The sequence below is a fragment of the Rana temporaria genome, chromosome 1 (genome assembly GCF_905171775.1).
Source record: "Rana temporaria chromosome 1, aRanTem1.1, whole genome shotgun sequence".
Taxonomy (NCBI): domain Eukaryota; kingdom Metazoa; phylum Chordata; class Amphibia; order Anura; family Ranidae; genus Rana; species Rana temporaria.
In genome coordinates this window covers 214,497,438-214,521,863 of record NC_053489.1, presented here as the reverse complement: position 1 = coordinate 214,521,863, position 24,426 = coordinate 214,497,438, and the positions used below count along the sequence as shown (strand labels likewise).

The following is a 24,426-nucleotide window of genomic DNA, read 5'->3' as shown; positions in this document are numbered from 1 at the left end:
GGGCCCCCGGATGGCAACCCCCCTTTTTTTTATAAAAAAAATATATATATTTTTCTTTTTTTATATATATATATATATATATATATATATATATATATATATATATATATATATATATTTAATTAAAGGGCTCAGAGGTCCTCATGGCCCCATGTGGCAAACCCCCTTTTTTTTTATAAATGTTTATTTTTTTATTTTTGTTTATATATTTTTTTTATTTATTATTTATTAAAGGACCAAGAGGTCCCCAGGGCCCTGGATGGCAACCCCCCCCCCTTTTTTATTTTTTATAAATGTTTTTTTTATTATTTATTTTTTATTAAAGGGCCCAGAGGTTTATTTTTTTTATTTTTATTAAAGGGCTCAGAGGTCCCGGATGGCTACACCCCTTTTTTTTTTTTATATATTTTTCTTTATTTCTCCTTTTTTTTGTAAAGGGCAACCCCCCCCGCTTCTCAATTCGCGGCCGCCCCCCCCCCCCCCCCCGCTTCTCAATTTAAGGCGGCAAGTGGGTTCTCTGCTCCAGGGGGCCCATGCCTGAAGCTGTGTAAGGGGCCCCATAATTCCTGATGGCGGCCCTGTGGAGAGATGGGAGCTGGCAATTAGCTGACAGCTGAGCTGGCAGCACAGAGAAGGAAGGGCTGAACCCAGCCCTGACACCTTTTGAGTTCTGTTGTATTGATCACGCTGTGATTGTGACTACAACAGAGGATCCATCTCACCATCAGAGTGTCCCAGAGGCTTCCTGGTCCCTTATACCCTGCAGAGGTTGTTCTGCCTGCCTGTTTAACCATCCTAGTGATAGATGGTCCCTACTATCTGTAAGCGTCCCTGATCACGAGGTGTGGAGTGTCACAGGAGGCCCTGCATGACTTCTTGGTGGTGGAATACCTGTCTTAATGATTTTTGGACTTTCATATGTCTCAATTATAAGGATGCACTTTTTGCACAAACTTTTAACTAATTTATATAATTTTTGTTTATTTGCAATTTGGATGTAATTAATGTACTGAATGTATTATATTCCTTCTTGAATTTATTATTTATGACCAGGGCTGGACTGGGACAAAAATTTGGCCCTGGACTTCATCCAGACTGGCCCACTTTGACAGGTCTCTCCCACGGCGGCCGGACAACTCCCGAACCCCCCCCCCCCCCGGCCACCCAAGCCCCCTCTCCCCTTCACTAGCCACTAGCCGTTTTAGTTTATTAGAGTAGAATGACTGGTACTGGTACTCTTATAGGCAGTACCAGTGGGGAAGCTAAACATTATTTCACCCAGGGAAAATAATAAGTTTGGTGCCCCCCCTTATGGGACAAGATTAGGCAGAAGTGAGAAACTGCCAGGCCATAGCTATTGAGTAAGCTGTCTGTCCCCTCCCCCATGCTCCTCTGTCCCCCCCTGCTCCTCTGGTCCTCCCCCTGCTTCTTTGTTCCCCCCCAGGTGAGCGCTGTGGGGAGGGAGAGGAGGTGAGCGCTGCGGGAAGGGAGAGACAGAGGAGCGGAGGGGGGCGGCAGTCCACTGTCACTGAAGCCGGCCCACTGAGCCATCGGCCCACCGGGAAACTCCCTGTAGTCCCAATGGCCAGTCTATCCCTGTTTATGACTAGCGCAATAATTTTTTGTTTAAAGTAGTCAAGGAAAGGTTTTTAGAGAAGGAAAAAAACAGATCAGGCTGTACTTATAACACAAAGTCACCAGAGCATCCGCTTCTTCCACCAGAGGATCTATGCATTTGGAGGCAAACCTGTTATTTATTGTTGAACCTGGAGGCCAGGGGATCAATGGCAGGTTTCCCTCATCCGTGACACTGGTCCTGAAACACTTCTGGTTGTGGAAACCTTTCCCCATGGGTCCATGCACCTTGAAAGCTATAAGCCCCAGTGGAGGGAGGCTTCGACAAGCTTGGTGAACTCCATGCTGAATTTTTGGACTTAAATGAAGTCAAGGGCTTCAGATTCAAAATGGTGCAAACGCCCCCTTGGTTTTGCAACAGTGAAAAGGTAGACAGCCTAAAACCTTTCCACCATTGACACAAAACTGTCACTCCTTGATTCAAAGGGCCTGTATGTGAAGAATAGAGGTCTGCTAGTCTAAGCACAGAAACTGCCAGGTTGGACAACATGAAGCTGAGTGGAGGCAGAAAACAAAACTCTAGCTTGTGACATGTTAAAACTATCTCCTGTACCCAGGCATCTGAGATGCTGTCTGCCCAGTTGTCTGCTAAGGCCAACAGATGTCCGCCCCACTTTGGAAAGAAATGCCTTGTCTGTAGGGTTGGAGGATTTTGAGGCCCAAGGTCAGGACTGGTACAAGGATTATTGATACCCTAGGCAAAACCGGATCCCCCCCCCCTTGGCTCTGCCCCTGACTCCACCCCCTTTGCCCTGCCCATGTATACGGTTGAGGTAGCGACGGTGGAGATTTTTGTGGCACTTCTACCTATTTCTTCAGTCATAGTCTGCAGGCCCGCACCTGCCCCTTTGGACCCGGCTTGAAGAAAAATAGTGGCAAAACCGGCTTGCTTCCTCATTCCAGCTGTGGTCTGCAGGTATATGGACAGGCTAGGGTAGTTAATGTACAGGCTAGGGTAGTTAATGTACAGGCTAGGGTAGTTTATAGACAGGCTAGGGTAGTATATGTACAGGCTAGGGTAGCACATAGACAGGCTAGGGTAGCACATAGACAGGCTAGGGTAATATATGGACAGGCTAGGGTAGTGTAAAAACAGGCTAGGATAGTATATGGACAAGCTAGGGTGGTATATAGACAGGCTAGGGTGGTATATGGAAAGGCTAGGGTGGTATATGGACAGGCTAGGGTGGTATATGGACAGGCTAGGGTAGTATATGGACAGGCTATGGTAGTAAATAGACAGGCTAATGTAGTAAATGGACAGGCTAGGGTAGCAAATAGACAGCCTAGGGTAGTATATGGAAAGCCTAGTGTAGTATATGGACAGGCTAGGGTAGTATATAGACAGGCCCAAGGCTTACAACTGCACCAGGCCCTTGCCTGAGGTTTGGCTCCTGAATGGGAGAAACAAAAATAACTATTTTCAGCTTCAGAGGAGGGAAAAGATTTGTTATTTGATGCTTAGGCTTCTTATGCTCAGGAAAATAAGTGCTCTTTATCACCAGTAACGTCCTTTATGAAATTGTCTAATGAAGCACCAAAGCAAAGTTCATTATCTAAAATCATGGACAGCAAAGATTTTTCTACATTGCTGTTTTTCAGACATACATTTAAACTAAAGCGATCCCCTTATATTCACAGGCAGGAGACTCATTCAGGACATAAGATGGATAACATTAACTAAGCCATGAATGCAATAATGTAGGGCTGAAGGCAAAAGCTCTAAGCACTCTTCGATTAAAGGATAAGTGAGGACTGTAACAGGATCCTGACATTAGCGTAGTCCATTCTGACAACACAGCGGTGGCAGGTTGCATAGCACGGAGTACTTGCATAAACAAGAATTTGAAAAGGGCTTCTAAATGTTTGTCATTGGTGTCTTTATAGAGCTTCCTTAACTACTTAAGCCCCAGACCATTACGCTGGTCAAAGACCAGGCCACTATTTGCGATTTGGCACTGGGTCGCTTTAACTGAAAATTGAACGGTCCTGCGACGTGGCTCCCAAACAAAGTTGACGTCCTTATTTTCCCACAAATAGAGATTTATTTTGGTGGTATTTGATCACCTCTGCATTTTTTATTTTTGTCGCTATAAACAAAAATAGAGCGACAATTTTGAAAAAAAATCTATATTTTTTAAATTTTGCTATAATAAATTTCTCCCAAAAAATGTATAAAAAATATTTTTTCCCTCAGTTTAGGCCGATACGTATTCTTCTACATATTTTTGAAAAAAAAAACGCATTAAGCGTTTATTGATCGGTTTGCGCAAAGGTTATAGCGTCTACAAAATAGGGGATAGTTTTATGGCATTTTTATTATTAATGATTTTTTTACTAGTAATGGCGGCGATCCGCGATTTTTATCGTGACTACGACATCATGGCGGACACACCGGACACTTTTGACACATTTTTGGGACCATTGTCATTTTTACAGTGATCAATGCTATAAAAATGCACTGATTACTGTGAAAATGACACTGGCAGAGAAGGGGTAAACCACTAGTTGGCGCTGTATGGGGTTAAGTGTTCCCTAAGGAGTGATTCTTACTGTTAGGGGGCGTGGCTACACGTGACTTGTCACTGATGACCGTTCCCGATCACGTGGAACAGCCATCAGTGACAGTGTCACTAGGCAGAATAGGGGAATGCCTTGTTTACAAAGGCATCCCCCTGTTCTGCCTTTGCCGACCGCAATCGCGTACCGCCCGGGAACATCAAAATCCCGGGACCCGCGAACACGCTCACGAGGCACGCTGAAAGTGATACAGTCCAAATGGGTGAATATGATCAAAAATAAAGCTGATACAAAGGACTTCCACCAAAGCTTCAGTGTGCAAACAGGAAAACACCACACCACTGTGCTATCGAACTGCTTACCAGAAGGACATCAATATGGGCATAGTAATCATATAATGCATGAAGTCAGTGGAGGTTACCACTCTCCAACTTGATAAGGTAGATGGAAGGGATGTCCAAAAATCATCAATAATATTGGAACGTCCAGAACTCACAAGGACCCATAGGTTTATATTGCAATCATCAACAGGAGTATAACCAAAATGCAGAGAGGAAAGCAACAATAGTGAAGCCCGTAGGTAAAAAACACACAATTTATTGTATGGTACTTACAGGAACAAAAGGACATCAAGACATAAAAGAACTCAGCGGCTCACAGTAAACTTGCATCGGCCAGCCTGACATGTTTCATCCTATGTGGATATCATCAGAGGCGTCCCTGTTCTGCGTTTCAGGGACGAAACAGGCCCGAATTTTTGACTGAATTCGGACCTGAAACGGAACTAAAGATGCACAGGCCCCATGTGCAATGTGCTCCATGGCCGCCACGGAGATGTGTGAACCCGTTCCTATGAGAGCCGGTCACACTCTCCTGTCATGCGAATTGGATGCGGTGAAAACCGAATCGAATTCGCAAAAGGATTTGTGAGACTCTTTGTCAGACAGTACCTCTGCCGCAGAGGACTAAAGCAACAGATGATCCCAGCACAAAGAAGTCCCCACTGTTACAATTAGATAGGCAAAAGTTTTTTGGTTTTGGATAGAGTGGAGAGGGATTAGAACCCCTGTCTGTTTTTATTGCTGTCTGTGCCCCTGTTAAGGAAATTCACCCTCTATATTTTTCCTGTTTACCATTATCATTGAAAGTGAAAGTAAAAGAAAATCCTGAATGTTGGGTTGCTCCCCGAAAAGTTATAGAGAGGAAATCTTTTAATGGGAACCTGGGGTTCCCTAAGAAATTCCCTTAATTCGTAGGGATTTCCTCTCACTTCCTCTTTGGCCATGGGACAGGAAGTGAAGTAATGTCTCCCCAATGGGACACAGAGGGAAACAATTCTGACAGGGGTTATAATCCTCCCTTACTCAATCCAAAGTGGAAAAAAAAGTGTTGCCTCTAGTTCTAATTTAAAATTATATATACAGTGGGGATCGAAAGTTTGGGCACCCCAGGTGAAAATTTGTATTAATGTGCATAACGAAGCCAAGGAAAGATTCCTTACAAAAGTCTTCCAGTTCTTTGAGATTTCTGGGATGTCTGTCACGCACTCCTCTTTTAAGGTCTATCCATAGATTTTCAATTATGTTGAGGTCAGGAGATTGTGAAGGCCATGGCAAAACCTTTAGTTTACGCCTCTTGATGTAATCCCCCGTGGATTTTGAGGTGTGTTTAGGATCATTATCCATTTATAGAAGCCATCCTCTCTTTAACTTCAGCTTTTTCACAGTTGGCATCAAGTTACCATCCAAAATTTGCTGAAATTTTATTGAATCCATTTTTCCTTCTACTCGTGAAATGTTCCCAGTGCCACTGACTGCAATACAACCCCAAAGCATGATTGATCCACCCCCATGCTTAACAGTTGGACAGAGGTTCTTTTCATTTAATTTCTTCTCCAAACGTACCTTTGCTCATTCCGGCCAAAAAGTTCTATTTTAACCTCATCGGTCCACAGAACTTGTTTCCAAAATGCATCAGGCTTGTCTATATGTTCATTTGCAAATGTTCATTTGCACTGATTTTTGTGGTGAGGACGTAGAAGAGGTTTTCTTCTGATGACTCTTCCATGAAAACCATATTTGTACAAGTATCTCTTTATAGTGGAATAGTATACCACAACTCCAGTGTCTGCCAGATCTTTCTGGAGGGATCGTGCAGTCAAACGTGGGTTTTGAATTGCTTTTCTCCCAATCCTGCGAGCTGTTCTGTCTGATATTTTTCTTGGTCTTCCAGATCTTGCTTTAACTTCCACTGTTCCTGATGACTGCCATTTCTTAATTACATTCCGAACAGAGGATATTGACATCTGAAAACGCGTTGCTATCTTCTTATAGCCTTCTACAGCTTTGTGAGCGTCAACTATTTTCAGTTTCAGTTTTCTAGACAACTGCTTAGAAGAACCCATGGTGCTGATTGTTGGAGCAGGGTCAGATGAGTCTGGGAATTTAAAACCTTTGAGATTGATATCACCTGGTCTTCCCAGACGATGATTGAGAACAATCCATGACACTGGCAGGTCTCAGCTTTGCAAAGGGGGCAGTGCATGCTATAATTTTGAAAGTGTAAATGATGGAAATAAAATCTAACTTTTTTTGACATATTATAAGAATGTCTAATCTGTAATTTGATGCCTTTTGGAGATTTTTCCATCTTTCCCTGGCTTCGTTATGCACATTAATACAAATTTTTAGATTGGGGTGCCCAAACTTTCGATCCCCACAGTATATATATACACACACACACAGTATCTCACAATAGTGAGTACACCCCTCACATTTTTGTAAATATTTTATTATATCTTTTCATGTGACAATACTGTCACTTTGAAATTACACTTTTATACAACGTACTTTACAATGTAAAGTAGTACGTGTACAGCTTGTATATCAGTGTCAGTCTAGGCAGCGCTAGGTGGAGTAGGACGCTTCCGACGAGTCTGCTCCACTCAGGGTCAAGCTAGTCAGACAGCCAGGCAGGTGCGCTCCTCCCAGCCCCTGGCAGCAAAGCACTCACCACCGCTTCCAGGACTTAGCAGTCTTCCTCTCTCCCCTTGGCCTCCGTTTCAGCTGCCCCCCCTCACAGGCTCCTTCCTACAGGTAAGGCCCGGTGTTTACCTTACCTGACCGCCGGTTCCATCCTCCTCCCCCCTGCCCTGAGGCGATTTCGCGGCCGTCCTTTTCAGGATAAGCCGTGGCTTGTCCGCCCGGGTAGAACGGCAGTAACACCCATACAAACATCCCCTACACCAACAGCAAAAGCATCCACCCCTCAAGGCCCCGCAACCTTCCCCGAACGCTCTGAGACAAGATCGCGGCAGCCATACATAGGAAAGGCCCCGGCTTCAGCCGCGGCCTAGCGGCCTGCGCGCGCCAGCAATCAAAACGGATTAATCGCCCACCCTGGCGGTATCCCACAAAAGCCCCAGTCACCTCAGGACGCCGTGCGGTCCCCCAGGATCTCCACCACTCACCCCCCCGCCTACCACAATACCCTGGCCCCCAGCTCGGGCCTAGTCCCGGTCGGCGGCCATCTTGGTACACCCAAACATCTAATACCACTCACTCCCACCTCCCTACCACAGCCCGTTTTCCAGATTTGGCGCATCATTCACTATTTTTTGATCCAGGGTTTTGCCGATCGCCTGTTTAGGGGTCAGGAAGGAATTTTTCCCCCAGTTATTGCAGATTGGCCAGCACGCCTGGGGTTTTTTGCCTTCCTTTGGATCAAAAATGGGGAGGGAAGATTTGTCGAGTGGCGCCCCACTTGGATTTCTTTCCCCCCCATCACCCACCAATAAACAGTACGCTCCCGGCATTTTTATGCGAGCATGGGTAATCTCAGTTACTCAGCAGAAACCATCTGGGAACTAAAACCATTCGCCTCAAACTTACCAGTTGTCACGAAAAAATCTCTAAGGAGTGAGCAACTTTTAAGAATTGATCGACGATCGACAGCGAAATATCATAAGCATTTACCCCCACCCAAGCGCATATCATGCGTTTTGGTCAACACGAGATCGGCAGTAAAACACCGACAAGAAATCCACGATTTCATTCTACAAAACGATCTAGACTGCCTCTTTATCACGGAAAGCTGGCTTACAGCAGACTGTAACACCGTCCTAGGAGAACTGGTACCTGAAAAGTATCGCATCATAACAGAGAACAGAGTGGGGCAAAGAGGAGGAGGCCTGGCGGTGATCCACAAGACTCACCTCGCGATCACTAAACCAGCCCTTCAGTACTCACTTCCATTCATGGAAACCCTCACTCTGCAACTACAAACAAATCCTCAGGAGACCGTCCATATTCTTCTCTGCTATAGACCACCGGGTCCTAAATCGCAGTTTCTCTCACCTTGGACAGAGTTCATGTCCACTTTCACCCTAAACAGCAAACACCTTTTGCTACTCGGGGACTTCAACCTCTGGGCCAACTCCTCACAGGATCCCGTTGCCGATGCCTGCATCGACCATCTGGAAAGATTAGGTCTGCAGCAACTAGTATGTGGGCCCACACATAATTCCGGTCACACGCTTGATCTTATTTTCAGACAAAATCTGGAAATAAACATTCTAAAAAATGAGCAGTTGCCATGGACAGACCACCATGCAATTAAACTCACAATCACCACAAAGGCCTCCCCAACAAAAACGTCAAAACCGGTGACAACACACTGGACTAGATCACAAAAGAAGCTCTATTCTGAGCTCTTTAAAACCACTTTAGGGAAAAAAATAAAATGCATCCAACCACATCAAACTGCAACAGAAACCTTGGATGCCATAAATATGGCTCTACTACAGTCAGCCGACTTGGTAGCACCCAAACGCAAAACCTGCATTAGGAAAAACAACTCCAGCTGGTTTAATGACCAGCTGTCGTTGCTGAAGCAAGAGCGCAGAAGAGCAGAAGCAGCCTGGAAAAGAAGCTCTTCTGAAGAAAACCTTGCCGTCTACAAGGTAATAACAAAAAATTACCATAAAGAAATCTTCAAAGCCAAAAAAAATCATTTCGCCAATATCATCACGAATGCCCTAAATCGTCCCCGCGAACTCTTCAAGGTAGTTACAGAGACCATGAATCCCGTCTGTCTTGAAGCCCCCAATTCTGATACCCAAGAATTTCGCAATGAATTATCGGATTATTTCATCAACAAAATTGAGGGAATCCGTGAAAGCATTCAGCAAAATAGAACGCCCATCAACCTCCCCTGCAACCATATGCCTAATACCCACACAAATTTCCCTCAAGCAACAAAGTTCACTTTAAAACCCATTGCAATCGAGACCACAAAAAATATCATTGGTGCCTTGCGAAATAGCACAGCACTGAATGACATCATCCCCACCAAACTGCTGAAGGAATGTGCCGATATCCTGGCACCGCCCATCACGCAGCTTATAAATCAGTCCTTCAATGAAGGTATAGTGCCCATCCACTTAAAACAAGGTATAATTAAACCAATTTTAAAGAAACCCACCCTCAACCCCAATGACCCAAAACACCGCCGGCCTATAACAGGCCTAAATGTTCTCTCTAAAGTGATGGAGAAAGCAGTGGTACAACAGCTACAACATCACTTAGACACCCATAATCTGCTGGATCCTTTGCAATCAGGTTTCCGTCCAGGACACGGGACAGAAACAGCATTACTCAAAATATGGGATGACGCTCTTGAGGCCGCAGACGAAGGAGAATCTTGTCTTCTAGTTCTGTTGGACCTAAGCGCAGCTTTCGACATGGTGGATCACAAACTATTACTGACTCGGCTAGCTGAAGTAGCCAGAGTCACAGAAGGTGATCTATCTTGGTTCTCCTCCTTTTTGGAAAACCGATCACAAATAGTGAAATTGGGACCTTTCACTTCTGAAAAACGCACGGTCTCATGCGGAGTCCCTCAAGGATCCCCTCTGTCGCCGGTGCTTTTCAACATCTATCTTCGCCCTCTCTTTGAAATCATCAGCAGCCAAAAACTACTCTACCACTCTTATGCAGATGATACACAACTCTATTTTCGCATCTGCAACAAAAAGGATCATCATCTCAGTCTAGAGACATGCCTCTCTTTGATAGAAAACTGGATGACAAAGAGTTATCTTAAACTCAACAGCTCCAAAACAGAACTTCTCCTGTTTCATGCCAGTCGAAAGAATCAACTGGCAACAACTTGGACACCCCCGCCCATTCTGGGCCAAATCATCACCCCCAGCACCAAAGTCAAAAGTCTTGGGGTCATCTTCGACTCCTTCATGACAATGGATGCACAAATAGGGTCAGTAGTCAGCGGATCTCACCATCTGCTGCGCCTACTACGTAGACTTATTCCATTTATTCCTAAAGAAGACATAGCAGTCGTGGTGGGAACAATTGTGAACTCCAGACTTGACTATGCCAATGCCCTCTATCTCGGACTCCCAAAGTATCAAATCGCCCGTCTGCAAGTCGTTCAAAATACGGCCGCCAGACTTGTGACTGGGAAAAAACCCTGGGAATCAATCTCACCTTTGCTGAGAACCCTTCATTGGTTGCCAGTAAAAGACAGAATTGCTTTTAAAGCACTCTGTCTGACGCATAGGTGCATCCATGGGAAGGCCCCCCAATATCAATGCGAAAAAATAAAAGCTCACAACTCCAATCGCGTTCTGCGATCCACCAACCAAAATCTGCTCCAAATACCCAAAGCCAGATACAAGTCCAAAGGTGAAAGAAGATTTGCGATCCAAGGTCCCAGACTATGGAACGCTTTACCAACCAGCATTCGGTTGGAGGAAAACCACTTGGCCTTCAGAAGACAGATAAAAACTCATCTCTTTTTGATGTAAAAGGAGACAGGAACAACGAGCGCCCAGAGGCGATTTAGTTCGCATGTGCTGCGCTATATAAGTTTTTCACTCACTCACTCAGTGTAAATGTGATGTCCCATTGTCCCTCAAAAAACTCAACAGACTGTCATTAATGTCTAAACCGATGGCAAAAAAAGTGAGTACACCCCTAAGTAAAAATGTCCACATTGGGCCCAATTAGCTATTTTCCCTCCCTGCATGGTGTCATGTGACTCATTAGTGTTACAAGACCTTAGGTGTAAATGGGGAGCAGGTGTGTTAAATTTGGTGTAATCGCTCTCACTCTCTAATACTGGTCACTGGAAGTTCAACATGGCACCTCATGGCAAAGAACTCTCTAAGGATCTGAAAAAAAGCATTGTCTACATAAAGATGGCCTAGGCTATAAAAAATGCCAAGACCCTGAAACTGAGCTGCAGCACAGTGGCCAAGACCATACATCGGTTAACAGGACAGGTTTCACTCAGAACAGGACTCGTCATGGTCGACCAAAGAAGTTAAGTGCAGGTGCTCAGCATCATATCCAGAGGTTGTCTTTGGGAAATAGATGTATGAGTGCTGCCAGCATTGCTGCAGAGGTTGAAGGTGTGGGGGTCAGCCTGTCAGTACTCAGACTATACGCCGCACACTGCATCAAATTGGTCTGCATGGCTGTCGTTCCAGAAGAACGCCTCTTCTAAAGATGATGCACAAGAAAGTCTGCAAACAGTTTGCTGAAGACAAGCAGACTAAGGACATGGATTACTGGAACCATGTCCTGTGGTCTGAGGAGACCAAGATAAACCTTGGTTCAGATGGTGTCAAGCGTGTGTGGTGGGAACCAGGTGAGGAGTACAAAGACAAGTGTGTCTTGTCTACAGTCAAGCATGGTGGTGGGAGTGTCATGGTCTGGGGCTGCATGAGTGCTGCCGGCACTGGGGGGCTACAGTTCATTGAGGGAACTATGAATACCAAGATAACCACTGCCTTGCTAAAGAAGCTGAGGGTAAAGGTGATGGACTGGCAAAGCATTTCTCCAGACCTAAACCCTATTGATCATCTGTGGGACATCCTAAAATGGAAGGTGGAGGAGCGCAAGGTCTCTAACATCCACCAGCTCCGTGATGTTGTCATGGAGGAGTGGAAGAGGATTCCAGTGGCAACCTGAGAAGCTCTGGTGAACTCCATGCCCAAGAGGCTTAAGGCAGTACTGGAAAATAATCATGGCCACCCAAAATATTGACACTTTGGGCCCAATTTGGATATTTTCACTTTTGTTGCCAGCAGTTCAGACATTAATGTGTTGAGTTATTTTGAGGGGACAGCAAATTTACACTGTTATACAAGCTGTACACTCACTACTTTGTAGCAAAGTGTAATTTCTTCAGTGTTGTCACATGGAAAGATATAATAAAATATTTACAAAAATGTGAGGGGTGTACTCACTTTTGTGAGATACTGTATATATATTTATAAATAATGTTCTCCTGCGTTGATATGATAGTTTTGAAGTACACCTGTCATGAGATAAATGAGAGGGCTGCCTAGTCACCAACCTGGAACATGCAGCAAGTAAAGTCAGTGTAATGCTAGTACAGTACATCCAATCTGCATACTATGCGTATCTTTCTGTAATCATTTAAATCCCCAGCAATAGCAGGGTCAGTAAACCTGAGCAGAAATAATGAATTGTGATGTTTGATGCCTTAACTGAACTGCACCACCTGGTGGCCAAACTTAAATAAGCTGCGGAATAAGATATTATTGCCTCTCATGGCTCTATACAAAAAAAAGTAACAAATAAGGGTAACTGAAATGGGGACATACGAAAAAAAATAAAAATAGACCCAAGTACATATTTGCATCGCAAAGAGTATGCAGCAACAACAGGATACAGTCACAACCCTGTACATATAAGAATACAATCTGAGAAATCTGGGTAAAAAAAAGGCACGACTATAAACAAGCTGTGTGTAAGGTGGCAGTGTGCCTTGTCTGGCAGTATATTAGTGTCTGAAAAATATTAAATCAGATTCAGGGCTGAAATTCTATCAGTAAAGCCTATAGGCACACACCTTTTGTCTCCAAAAGGATACTCTCTGCGAGTTTTTCTTGTTTTACTTGTCTCATTCTATCTTTTTATATTGTGCATAAATAAGCTTAAATAAAGTGACTATTTCTACTGATGATGGAGGGGAAAAAAATATGTGGCTGGTAGCTATACAAGGAAATTTTTTTTTGCCTCCACCGACAGGAGTCTGCTGTGTCTCATAAGAAATCCGGCCATGGTATTATTAGAGTATAAAAGAGCCCCGCCGAGGAAGCAACGCATACAGGGGAGGAGCTGCGTATGACGTCACCCGCTGCTGTCCCACGGAAGAATTTACTGATGGATGTTGGTCTTTACATGCTGTCTTTGACTTTTAACATGTGAGTAGTTTGTGTGTATACACAGAAATACATTTTTAATAAGCAGTGAGCACTTAGATCCTCCTCTTTTTTATTCATGACCTGGCGTCCTGGCTGACACTCAAGGATAGTGAAAATACGTTTACTATTGGTGATTACCTGTTATGTTTTCTGCTTGCATGACCACCTATTCGCTCAGGGGTCTATGGAATAAGGTGAGAGTGATTAGATAGACCATTGGTGGAGGGATTGTCACAGTTTTTGTGGATTTCTACAGCACTGGTGAAAGACTCTGTGCAACGTGCTGCTCTTCGGTTCTCTGGATTACTCTTTCATCTTCTTATATTTAAGGACTTTGAATTATTTAAAGATTTTAAAGACTTTTTGGAGTTTATTGCTATTAATTCTGATTAATTTTACTTTCGCTGTACTTATATCCTTATATACACTGGCATCATTAGAGGCCTGCATGAAATACATTTAACACTTTATGTTTTGGAGAAATCCCAAAGATGTGTATATGCAAGTTCCAAATAAGAGATGAAGCATTTGAAATGTCAGGAAGGCATGTTTGAAGAGGAGACTAAATTTGGGGAGGGGAAGTCATGCAGGGGTAGTACCTTGAAATATGTTAGAGTATGCATGGGGGATCCTGGAAGGGAAGAATTTTGAAGATTGTGGTTAGAACTTTGAACTGCATTATTAATTCAAACAGCAGCCAGACAACAGGAGTAGCTCCTGAGGAGCAAGTGAGGGAAGAGATAGAGATGATAGAAATGCAAGAGTATCCTACAGTGCCTTGCAAAAGTATTCACCCCCTTGGCATTTTTCGTGTTTTGTTGCCTCACAACCTGGAATTAACATGGATTGTTTGAGGATTTGCATCATTTAATTTACAGAACATGCCCACAACTTTAAAGATTTAGGACAAAATAACAGAAAAAGTTAATGTGCATAACTATTCACCCCCTAAAGTCAATACTTTGTAGAGCCACCTTTTGCGGCTATCACAGCTCCAAGTCGCTTTGGATAAGTCTCTATGAGCTTGCCACATCTTGCCACTAAGATCTTTGCCCATTCCTCCTTGCAAAACTGCTACAGCTCCTTCAAGTTGGATGGTTTGCGCTTGTGAACAGCAATCTTTAAGTCTGACCACAGATTTTCTATTGTATTGAGGTCTGGGCTTTGACTAGGCCATTCCAACACATTTAAATGTTTGCCCTTAAACCACTCAAGTGTTGCTTTAGCAGTGTGTTTGGGGTCATTGTCCTGCTGGAAGGTGAACCTCCGTCTTAGCCTCAAATCATACACAGAGTGGTACAGGTTTTGCTCAAGAATATCCCTGTATTTAGCACCATCCATCTTTCCCTCAACTCTGACCAGTTTCCCAGTCCCGACTGCTGAAAAACATCCCCACAGCATGATGCTGCCACCACCATGTTTCACTGCGGGGATGGTGTTCTTTGGGGGATGTAATATGTTGGGTTTGTGCCAGACAGTGTTTTCTTTGATGGTCAAAAAGTTAAATTTTAGTCTCATCAGACCAGAGCACCTTCATCCATACATTTTGGAAGTCTCCCACATGCCTTTTCACAAACTCAAAACGTGCCATTTTGTTTTTTGCTGAAAGTAATGGCTTTCTTCTGGCCAATCTGCCATAAAGTCCAACTCTATGGAGCATACAGCTTATTGTCGTCCTATGTACAGATACTCCAGTCTCTGCTGTGGAACTCTGCAGCTCCTCCAGGGTTACCTTAGGTCTCTGTGCTGCCTCTCTGATTAATGCCCTCCCCGGTCCGTGAGTTTTGGTGTGCGGCCGTCTCTTGGCAGGTTTGCTGTTGTGCCATGTTCTTTCCATATCTTTATGATAGATTTGATGGTGCTCCTAGGGATCATCAAAGTTTTGGATATTTTTTTATAACCTAACCCTGACTTGTACTTCTCAACAACATTGTCCCTTACTTGTTTGGAGAGTTCCTTGGTCTTCATGGCAGTGTTTGGTTAGTGGTGCCTCTTGCTTCGGTGTTGCAGCCTCTGGAGCCTTTCAAAAAGGTGTGTATATGTAATGACAGATCATGTGACACATCAATTGCACACAGGTGGACATCATTTCACTAATCTTGTGACTTCTGAAGAAAATTGGTTGCACCAGAGCTTTTTATGGGCTTCATAACAAAGGGGGTGAATACATACGCACATGCCAATTATCAGTTTTTTATTTCTGAAAAATTGTTTTAAGTATATATTTTTCCAATTTACTTCACCAACTTGAGACTAAAAACATTGAACTAAAAGTTGTAATGTAACAAAATAGGTAAAAAGCCAAGGGTGGTAAATATGTTTGCAAGGCACTGTATATGTTGGGGAGTGGTGGAAAATTTTAATTAATGCTTATTTAGCTTCTTGAAACAGAACCTGAATCGAAACTGACGTTATGTTTTTCTGTACTACTATTTGATAAAATATTAACATTGTGTAGCAAGGTGCCACTTTGATATGGATTAAATACTGCCGTTTGCAGATAAAGAAGGTACTCAGCTCCCTCCAGTGGCCAATTGTTGTCACAGCCACCTTTCTGTTTGGTTTGTACCCTCGTACCGAGTGAATGCTGGGAATTGAAGTACAGGGAGATAAAGACTCCATTGCCCTGGTCAATTGACAGACTACAATGTCCAAAATGCAACTGTGCGATCCCAAAATACTTTGCGCCCCGCACAGCCTGCTGGGGGAAGGAATTTAAGAAGGAGGACATCGTTGTCTCGCGCTCTCTGGACGGCCTCTCCAAGCAAGAAGGAGGCCTGTGTGAGGCTTGTCTCCGGAAGCCTCATTGCGCGCCAACGCATGCCAACGAGTATACGCACAAACTGTTCAGGACAAATCGTATTGAGGTTTGGTCTGATCAACCAAACCCCACTAGTGAGATATATAAGTTAAAGACTGCCTGTTAGGAAGAGTCAGTTGTTGATATATATATATATATATATATATATATATATATATATATATATATATATACCCTTCCATTTAAAGTAATTGTTATACTAAGTTGCACAGTGTTGCTTTTAGTGAGAGCTGGGTGAGGCCTGGTGAAGAGGTGCTTCAGTAGTAGACATATCGTACTGAGGGAATCCCTTTGCTGTGCACTTACACAGGTCTGTCTTAGTACTATAATCAAACCTGTATTTATCTATTACTACTATTGACTCTTACAGGGCCCTGTAAGCAGTCCACTAACTGTTTTACTTTGTTCTTTTACTTTAATTTCTTACCAAGTAAAGTTTCCTTGGTTAAGTTTAATCCTGTGTGCTGTCTATCTATTATCCTGTGGACCAGTACAACAGTTTATTTACAATTTTTACTGTGGTGTGACAGAATTGTGTTTCCCCTTGCAGCCAGTGGGATCCACAATCCTTACCAACACCAGTTGTGCCAAGGGAGGGTTTGAGCCAGCTTCAGGGGTTAAAAGCCAGAGAACAGACCCAAAACAAACCAGCAGCTCCTCCAGGTTAGTGCTACAATTAGAACTTCAATTGTATGTAAAGCAGGTAATAAGTAGCTCATAAATATTTTGCTTTGCCCTGATTATGAAAAAGTATAATAGATATGTTAATCTTGAAACATTACTTTTTACTGTGATATAGAAAATGTATTGCATCTGTGGATAAAAGCATAAAAGGGTACTGTGCGTAATCTTTGCATAGAGAAAACAATCAAGAACATCTCCACCCAATTATTCGATCATTGTAAAATTGGATTTGGGCTTCGTCTAGCGATAACATTTGTTTTCCTCCGTCTGTGCTCCTTTTTAGTTCCCTGTGGCATTGCTCTCTGCCAGATATCATGAACGGGGCTGTTCAAAGACAGACTGGTTGATGGTTGCCTTGCTGCCAAACAACCATCATTCCACAATATGACACTTAAAGGTTTACATCACAGGATCAGAGAAATCAAGCCAAACGAGCTGCCTGAGTTGATGTTAAAGCGGAGTTCCGGCCACAATTTCACTTTTTAAATATAAATACCCCTGTAATACACAAGCTTAATGTATACTAGTAAAGTTAGTCTGTAAACTAAGGTCTGTTTTGTTAGGTTGTTACAGCATTTAGACACTTTATAAAATAGAAATTGACTGGGGCCATCTTAAGTGTGGGCATCATGAAGCCAGACTGTATGACTTCCTGGATTTCAGCCTTGCAAATCTTGCACATGCTCAGTGCTGCACAAGCAGTGTTATAGGTTTCAGATCAGGTTTCAGCACCTGTACTGTCCAAGTCACATGATTCTTTGAGACTGGGGAGAGCACAGACTCCTGGAAAGTTACACCCACTACATTCCCAGGAGTCTGTGCGGTGTAGGTTAAGCACCTAGGTGCAGGAAGTGGGAAGATTAACTATTCTGCCTAGCAACAACACTTTGAAGGCATCTAAAAAAAAAATCCACAGAAAATAACCAATCATACATAGATCACCCCCTGATATTAGAAGTACCAAAGTCACTGTGGTGCAGGGGAGGATGCTTGTGACAGCTCATCAGGGCCCACTCACACTCTTTATTTTAGTCACCCTGCCAAAATGTATTTATTATTATTATACAGGATTTATATAATGCCAACAGTTTGTGCAGCACTTTACAACATGAGGGCAGTAAGTATATTTACAACACAATTCAATGCAGGAGGAATCAGAGCAGGGGCGGCCCATCCATTAAGAGCGCATGGGCGCCGCCCCCCTGTCCATCGTCGCCTCCCTTATCCATGCATCCTGCCCCATTCAGGACATCGGTGCATGAATTCCAATGGGGAGGGGCTGTTTTTTTGAAGCACCGATTAGAGTCAGAGGCTCTAATAGGCTTTAATATAGGATGGGCTCTGGTTGCAGAGAGTGCACTCTCAGCCCACCCAGGTGTGTTAAAACAGCGAATGAATATTCGCTGTTGTAACACGAATCCTCCTGGCCAATCAGGAAGCAGGTTTTGACACCGGTCACCCGATTGGCTAAAAGGACAGGCTATTGGACGCCTAGAAGGAGGAGGGGAGGAGCTGGAAGCCGCAATGGAGGCGAGGACTCGAAGCCTAAGGGCTCCTTCACACGGAGCGGACCGTTTCTGGGTCCGCTCCGTGTGTCTCCGTCGGCTGAGCGGGGATCCCCGCTGAGCTGTCGGCGGATAGGGCGGTCCCCGCACACAGTGCAGGGACCGCCCTGTCTCAGCTCCGCTCTGCCCTATGGGGAACCTGATGCAGACGGACTGTCTGTCCGTCTGCATCAGTTCCGTTCCGCTGGACGGAAGAAAAATAGGGTTTTCGTCCGTCCGAAAACCGGATCCCGACGGACGCGGACGCTAGCGGATGCTACATCCGATAACGGACGCGATCCCATAGGGATGTATTACAAGTCCGTTAACGGACTTGTAATGAACGGACAGGCGTAGCGGACGTCTGAAAGGGGCCTAACTGCTGCCTCATGCTGCCTGCCACCCACCACGATAGATTAAGTGCCTGAATGACCGGCAAACAGCAGGGGAGGGGGGAGGGGTGGGGCAGAGTATGTGTGCCGCTCGGGGGGGGGGGGTGGATGGGTTGGATGTTTGCTGCTCCCCCCTAAAAAAAAAAAAAACACCAGCTGCCACTAAATCAGAGGGCTCTGCTCATTAGAGCTTACAATCTAAGAGAGAGGGTCATGGTGGGGGCAGGATAGGCTTCTCTGAAGAGACGGTCTTTCAGGGATTGTCTAAAAGAGAAGGAGGTCTTAAGAGGAATGAAGATAACAATTTGGTTGGTATTTTGAGACTAGGTTAGTGATTTAGCTGGGGACTAAGATGTGTATGGCTTTTTAAATTGTTGTTAGTATTTTTAATTAAATTTGTTGGGTGAGTAGAAGCCAGTGGAGAGACGGACTGAGAGGAGTACTGACACCATAGGTGTGCGCAGCCTATTGCACACACTACCGATCACTCACGATGTTCATTCGGAAACTTCTCCACTCCTAAAACATCCCAGCAGCAACAGCTGATAGGAGTGGAGGGAAGCTGGCAGCGCTTTGGGGGGGGGGGGAGATGGGAGCTAGGGGGGGTAGCCTAAGTAGAGGTAAGCCAATGAGGAGGGAGTTGCAGAATTTGTTATGATTGTGGAAAAAATTAAAATAACAGAATGTGTATAATATAAGAAAAAAAAAACATTAGCTAATTACTGTATTTTTGCACGGATGTCTCCTAAAATATGGTTTGAATATCATGTACCATATATACTCGAGTACAAGCCGAGTTTTTGGGCACATTTGTGCTTATACTCAAGTCACCTTTTTGCGCCTGATCTCCCGGACTTTGGGGACCCGGTAAACTTGGCACACATATTGCCCCACTCTTCCTCTACAAGTGTGCAAAGCTTGTTGTCCGGGGGACCTACCGCCAGGGAGCAACGATTTTTCAAAGCCGGGCACCCCTTCTATATACTCCCATGTTAAACGTAAGTCATTGACACAGTGAGGCATGGACACAGTGAGGCATGTACATGGACACACTGAGGCAAAGTGAGGCACAGTGAGGCATGCAGATGGGCACCCTAGGCTTATACTCGAGTCAATAAGTTTTCCCAGTTTTTTGGGGGTAAAATTAGGTGCCTCGGCTTATATTCGGGTCGGCTTGGTGTTCCGTAACCACTTCCAGACAGCCTACCGCATATAAACTGTGGCAGGACAGCCTGGCACACATGTAGCCCCAGTTCTCCTCTACAAGTTTGCAAAGTTTGCTGTCTGGGGGACCTACGGCCGGGAAGCACCGATTTTTCAAAGCCGGGCACCCCTTCTATATACTCCCATGTTAAACGTAAGTCATTGACACAGTGAGGCATGGACACAGTGAGGCATGCACATGGACACACTGAGGCAAAGTGAGGCACAGTGAGGCATGCAGATGGGCACCCTAGGCTTATACTCGAGTCAATACGTTTTCCCAGTTTTTTTTGGTAAAATTAGGTGCCTCGGCTTATATTCGGGTCGGCTTGGGGTTCCGTAACCACTTCCGGACAGCCTACCGCATATAAACTGTGGCAGGACAGCCTGGCACACATGTAGCCCCAGTTCTCCTCTACAAGTTTGCAAAGTTTGCTCTCTGGGGGACCTACGGCCGGGGAGCACCAATTTTTCAGAGCCGGGCATACCTTCTATATACTCCCATGTTAAATGTAAGTCTAGTCATGGACACAATGAGACATGGGCACAGTGAGGCACAGAGAGGCACAGTGAGGCATGGACACAGTGAGGCATGCACATGGACACAGTGAGGCAAAGTGAGGCACAGTGAGGCATGCAGATGGACACTAGGCTTATGCCGCGTACACACGATAATTTTTCGGCATGAAAAAAAACAAAGTTTTTAAAAACGTCATTTAAAATGATCTTGTGTGGGCTTCACATTGTTTTTCGGCTTCTGAAAGACGACAAAAAAAAATTCGAACATGCTGCATTTTTTCACGTCGTTTTTTAAAATGTCGTTTTTCGTGTTGTTAAAAATTATCGCGTGTGGGCAAAAACGACGTTTTAAACCCGCGCATGCCCAGAAGCAAGTTATGAGACAGGAGCGCTCGTTCTGGTAAAACTACCATTCATAATGGAGTAAGCACATTCATCACGCTGTAACAGACAAAAAAACGCGAATCATCTTTTACTAACACGGAATCAGCTAAAATCAGCCCAAAGGCAAATAGAACTTCCCCTTTAGAGTGCCGTTGTACGTGGTGTACGTCACAGCGCTTTGTTCATCATTTTTCAAAAACGATGGTGTGTGGGCAACATAGTTTTTAATGATGAAGTTGGAAAAACGTTGCTTTTTGGACATGCTGAAAAACAATGGGGTAGATTCAAAGAGCAATTGTGTCTGCCTAACCATAGTTACGCAGCGCAATTGCTTACCTGCGCCGGCGTTACGAATGCTCCTGATTCAGGAACCTCGTTACGCCGACTGCAGCCTAAGAAATGACTGGCATAAGGCTCCTTATGCAGTCATATCGTAGGCTGCATTCTTACGTTGGCCGCTAGGTGGCGTTCCCGTTGTGGTCAGCGTATAGTATGCAAATTGCATACTAACGCCGATTCAGTTGCATACTAACGCCGAGCCCTGCGTACGCAGTTTACGTAGTTTGCGTACGTCGGGATTTTGCGTAAGGCTGCTCCTGCTAATAGCAGGGGCAGCCAATGTTACGTATACCCGTCGTTCCCACGTTGCGAAGTTTAAATTTTACGTTGTTTTTTGCGTAAGTGAATCGTGAATGGCGATGGACGCCATTCACGTTCACTTTGAAGCAAATGACGTCCTTGCGACGTCATTTGCCGCAATGCACGTCGGGAAAGTTTCCCGACGGAGCATGCGCACTACGTTCGGAGTGGGAACGTGCCTAATTTAAATGATCCACGCCCCCTACGGGATCATTTAAATTACGCACCCTTACGCCGGGCAGTTTTCCGGAGCGCACACGCAACTTACGGAGCTACTGCTCCGTGAATCGGAAATTTACGGAGGCGCAGCGGCAAAACGGTGCGCTGCGCCTCAGTAAAAAAAGGGGCAAAGCTACCTGAATCTACCCTAATGTTTTTTTTTCATGCCGAAAAATGATTGTGTGTACTCGGCATTATATGCGAGTCAATACGTTTTCCCATTTTTTTGTGGTAAAATTAGGTGCCTCGGCTTATATTCAGGTCGGCTTATACTCGAGAATATACGGTAAGTTATTATAATAAAGATTTTATTAAGTAAAGGGTAAGTGCACTTTTAAGAAGCACATCATTTCCAACCACCTTTCACTTCTGCAGTTTTTGTGTAAAAATAAAATAAAAAACAAAACATAAAACAACTTATACTTCTGTTTTTAACAAAGTAAATTTTTACGTCAAATTTCGATTTAGTTTTAATCATCATCTTTTGATTAAAATGGCATTTTAGTTTTAGTTGGATTTTATCTGAACTAAATTTATTAAAATAGTTTAATTAGTTCTTTTGTGCTGAATGCTTGGACTGAGACTAGGTTCACATGTGGACGTCTGATTTGTACATCTGATTTTGTTTTGTTTTTTTGTATATTTTTTAATGTACTTTTTGCTGCATCTTTTATTCCTTTTTTTTATTTTCATGCGCCTCCATTGAAGTCTATGGAGCCAAAATCGCACTATATTGCACCAAAAGAACAGCCTGCATCATTTTTCCAAGTTACACAGAAGCTCAAGGCATAGGTATGAACGGGCCCCCTAGACAACAATAGGATTCCTCTTGTAATGCATATTTGCACGATTGCCTAGGTTTTTGTATTAAGTTATATCTATCTATTAATCTGTTAGTCTATGTACATTTTAAATACACTTTAAATACATTTTAAATACATAGGTAATATGTGCTTCAGCAAACTGGGATCTGAATTGTGTAATATTCTCGCATTGAACTTAGCTACTGTACATTTCTGGTTTTGTGTAGTAAAATGCAGAATTTATTATGTAGACTTACTGCCCCCTAGGGTTTGTAAAACAATACAACATGGCCCTGTCTTTTCCTTACCATATTTCCAAGAGAGCACATGCTGCTTTTCTCCTAATGCCTACTAACGGATGACTGAGCTTCCCCTTCAGAATGGGGACAGCTCCTGCATTAAGAGCCTGGAAAGCGTCTGCTTGGAGACAAAAATGCAAAGTCTCCAGAATCAGCTCCTGTATTTCATCATGCTCTGACTCCAGCTTGCTCACCAGCTGTGCTATTAAACCTGCATCAACAAGGGCGGTTGCACCTGTAAAGACAGAAGACAGGAACACCTTTATTTAGAATCTGTAATTCTGTTTAATCTAAAAAAAAGTATTACGTATTATATATGTCCATATACAGTGCCTTGAAAAAGTAAACTAAATATTATTTTATAGGCATCCTTTACGCATGTATACATACATATACATTTGCCTCAATTTTTAATGTCAATCATCCTATTGCAGGCTTTTTCTTTCCCTCCATGTGATCTCCCCTCCTCCCCCGCCCACTATCCTTGGGCCTCGCCCCCCCCCCTTTGGGTGACCCCCTGTTGAGTTACACGGGACCACATAGCACACTTTGGACGCTCGCGTGGGAGTCCCAGGGTTGGAGCGATCCTTGGGAGGACGGCCGGACCTCCTTGAATGCGACAGCAAAGCTTCATCAAGACGCTTTTTTGTACTCTTTTACTGGTAATGATCGATTTTAATCAATTTTTCTTATATCACCTATATACTGCAATGTTTTCCTTCCTCCACCCCCCACCCCTTTTCTAAATGAAAGGTGTCTCTACACATATGGAGATTAGGGTGGGGCAGATGGGTGGATTAAAATATGCGAATATGTTTAATATAATTTTTTTGCAATTTTCTTTCAGTCACAACCTAAATACCTCTGAAGAAGACCATTATGGTCGAAACGCGTCAGGATTATTGTCTATATATGCAATGTTTATTGTATCTAGCTGTATAAATAATTTGTTGTGTACTGTAAATATTATGTGAATTTTTAATGTCCTTTGTAATGTTGCAACTCATATCCTATTCATACCCCCCAGTCCCTCTTTGATACATGTGAATAAATAAAATTTTTACAAATTGCATCTAACTCGTCACTTTAGCTGCCTAAAAACCCCACTTGGGAAACTTTCTCTGTTGAAAAAGTATCCATACCGCTTGAAATTGTCCACATTTTGTCATGTTACAACCAAAAACATAAATGTATTTTATTGGGATTTTATAGTCTGCACATCCAGCTTTTGTCTGATAAAAAACAAAATCGGCTGTCGAACGCACCGTACTAACGATCTGAAAATCGGCAGACAGCTTATCGTACAAATTTTTTCATCGATTTTCGTATGGTGTGTATGGGCCATTAGTCGTGTACTCCACAAATCTGTCCTTTATGGAAGAGTGGCAAGAAAGCCATTGTCAAAAGAAAGCCATAAGAAGTCCCGTTTCAGTTTGCGAGAAGCCATGTGGGGGACACAGCAAACATGTGGAAGAAGGTGCTCTGGTCAGATTAGACCAAAATTGTACTTT

The 24,426-nt window shown here is 43.8% G+C and overlaps 1 protein-coding gene across 3 annotated transcripts in view; it reads right to left on the bottom strand.

The window, feature by feature from the left end:
- Positions 1-24,426, bottom strand: part of RSPH14 (radial spoke head 14 homolog) — a 336,392-nt gene that overhangs the window by 11,088 nt on the left and 300,878 nt on the right. For all 3 annotated transcript variants that reach the window (XM_040349605.1, XM_040349598.1, XM_040349615.1), the window contains exon 5: positions 22,925-23,150. In XM_040349605.1, the coding sequence (XP_040205539.1) occupies positions 22,925-23,150 (226 nt within the window). The remainder of the gene's footprint in view (positions 1-22,924; positions 23,151-24,426) is intronic.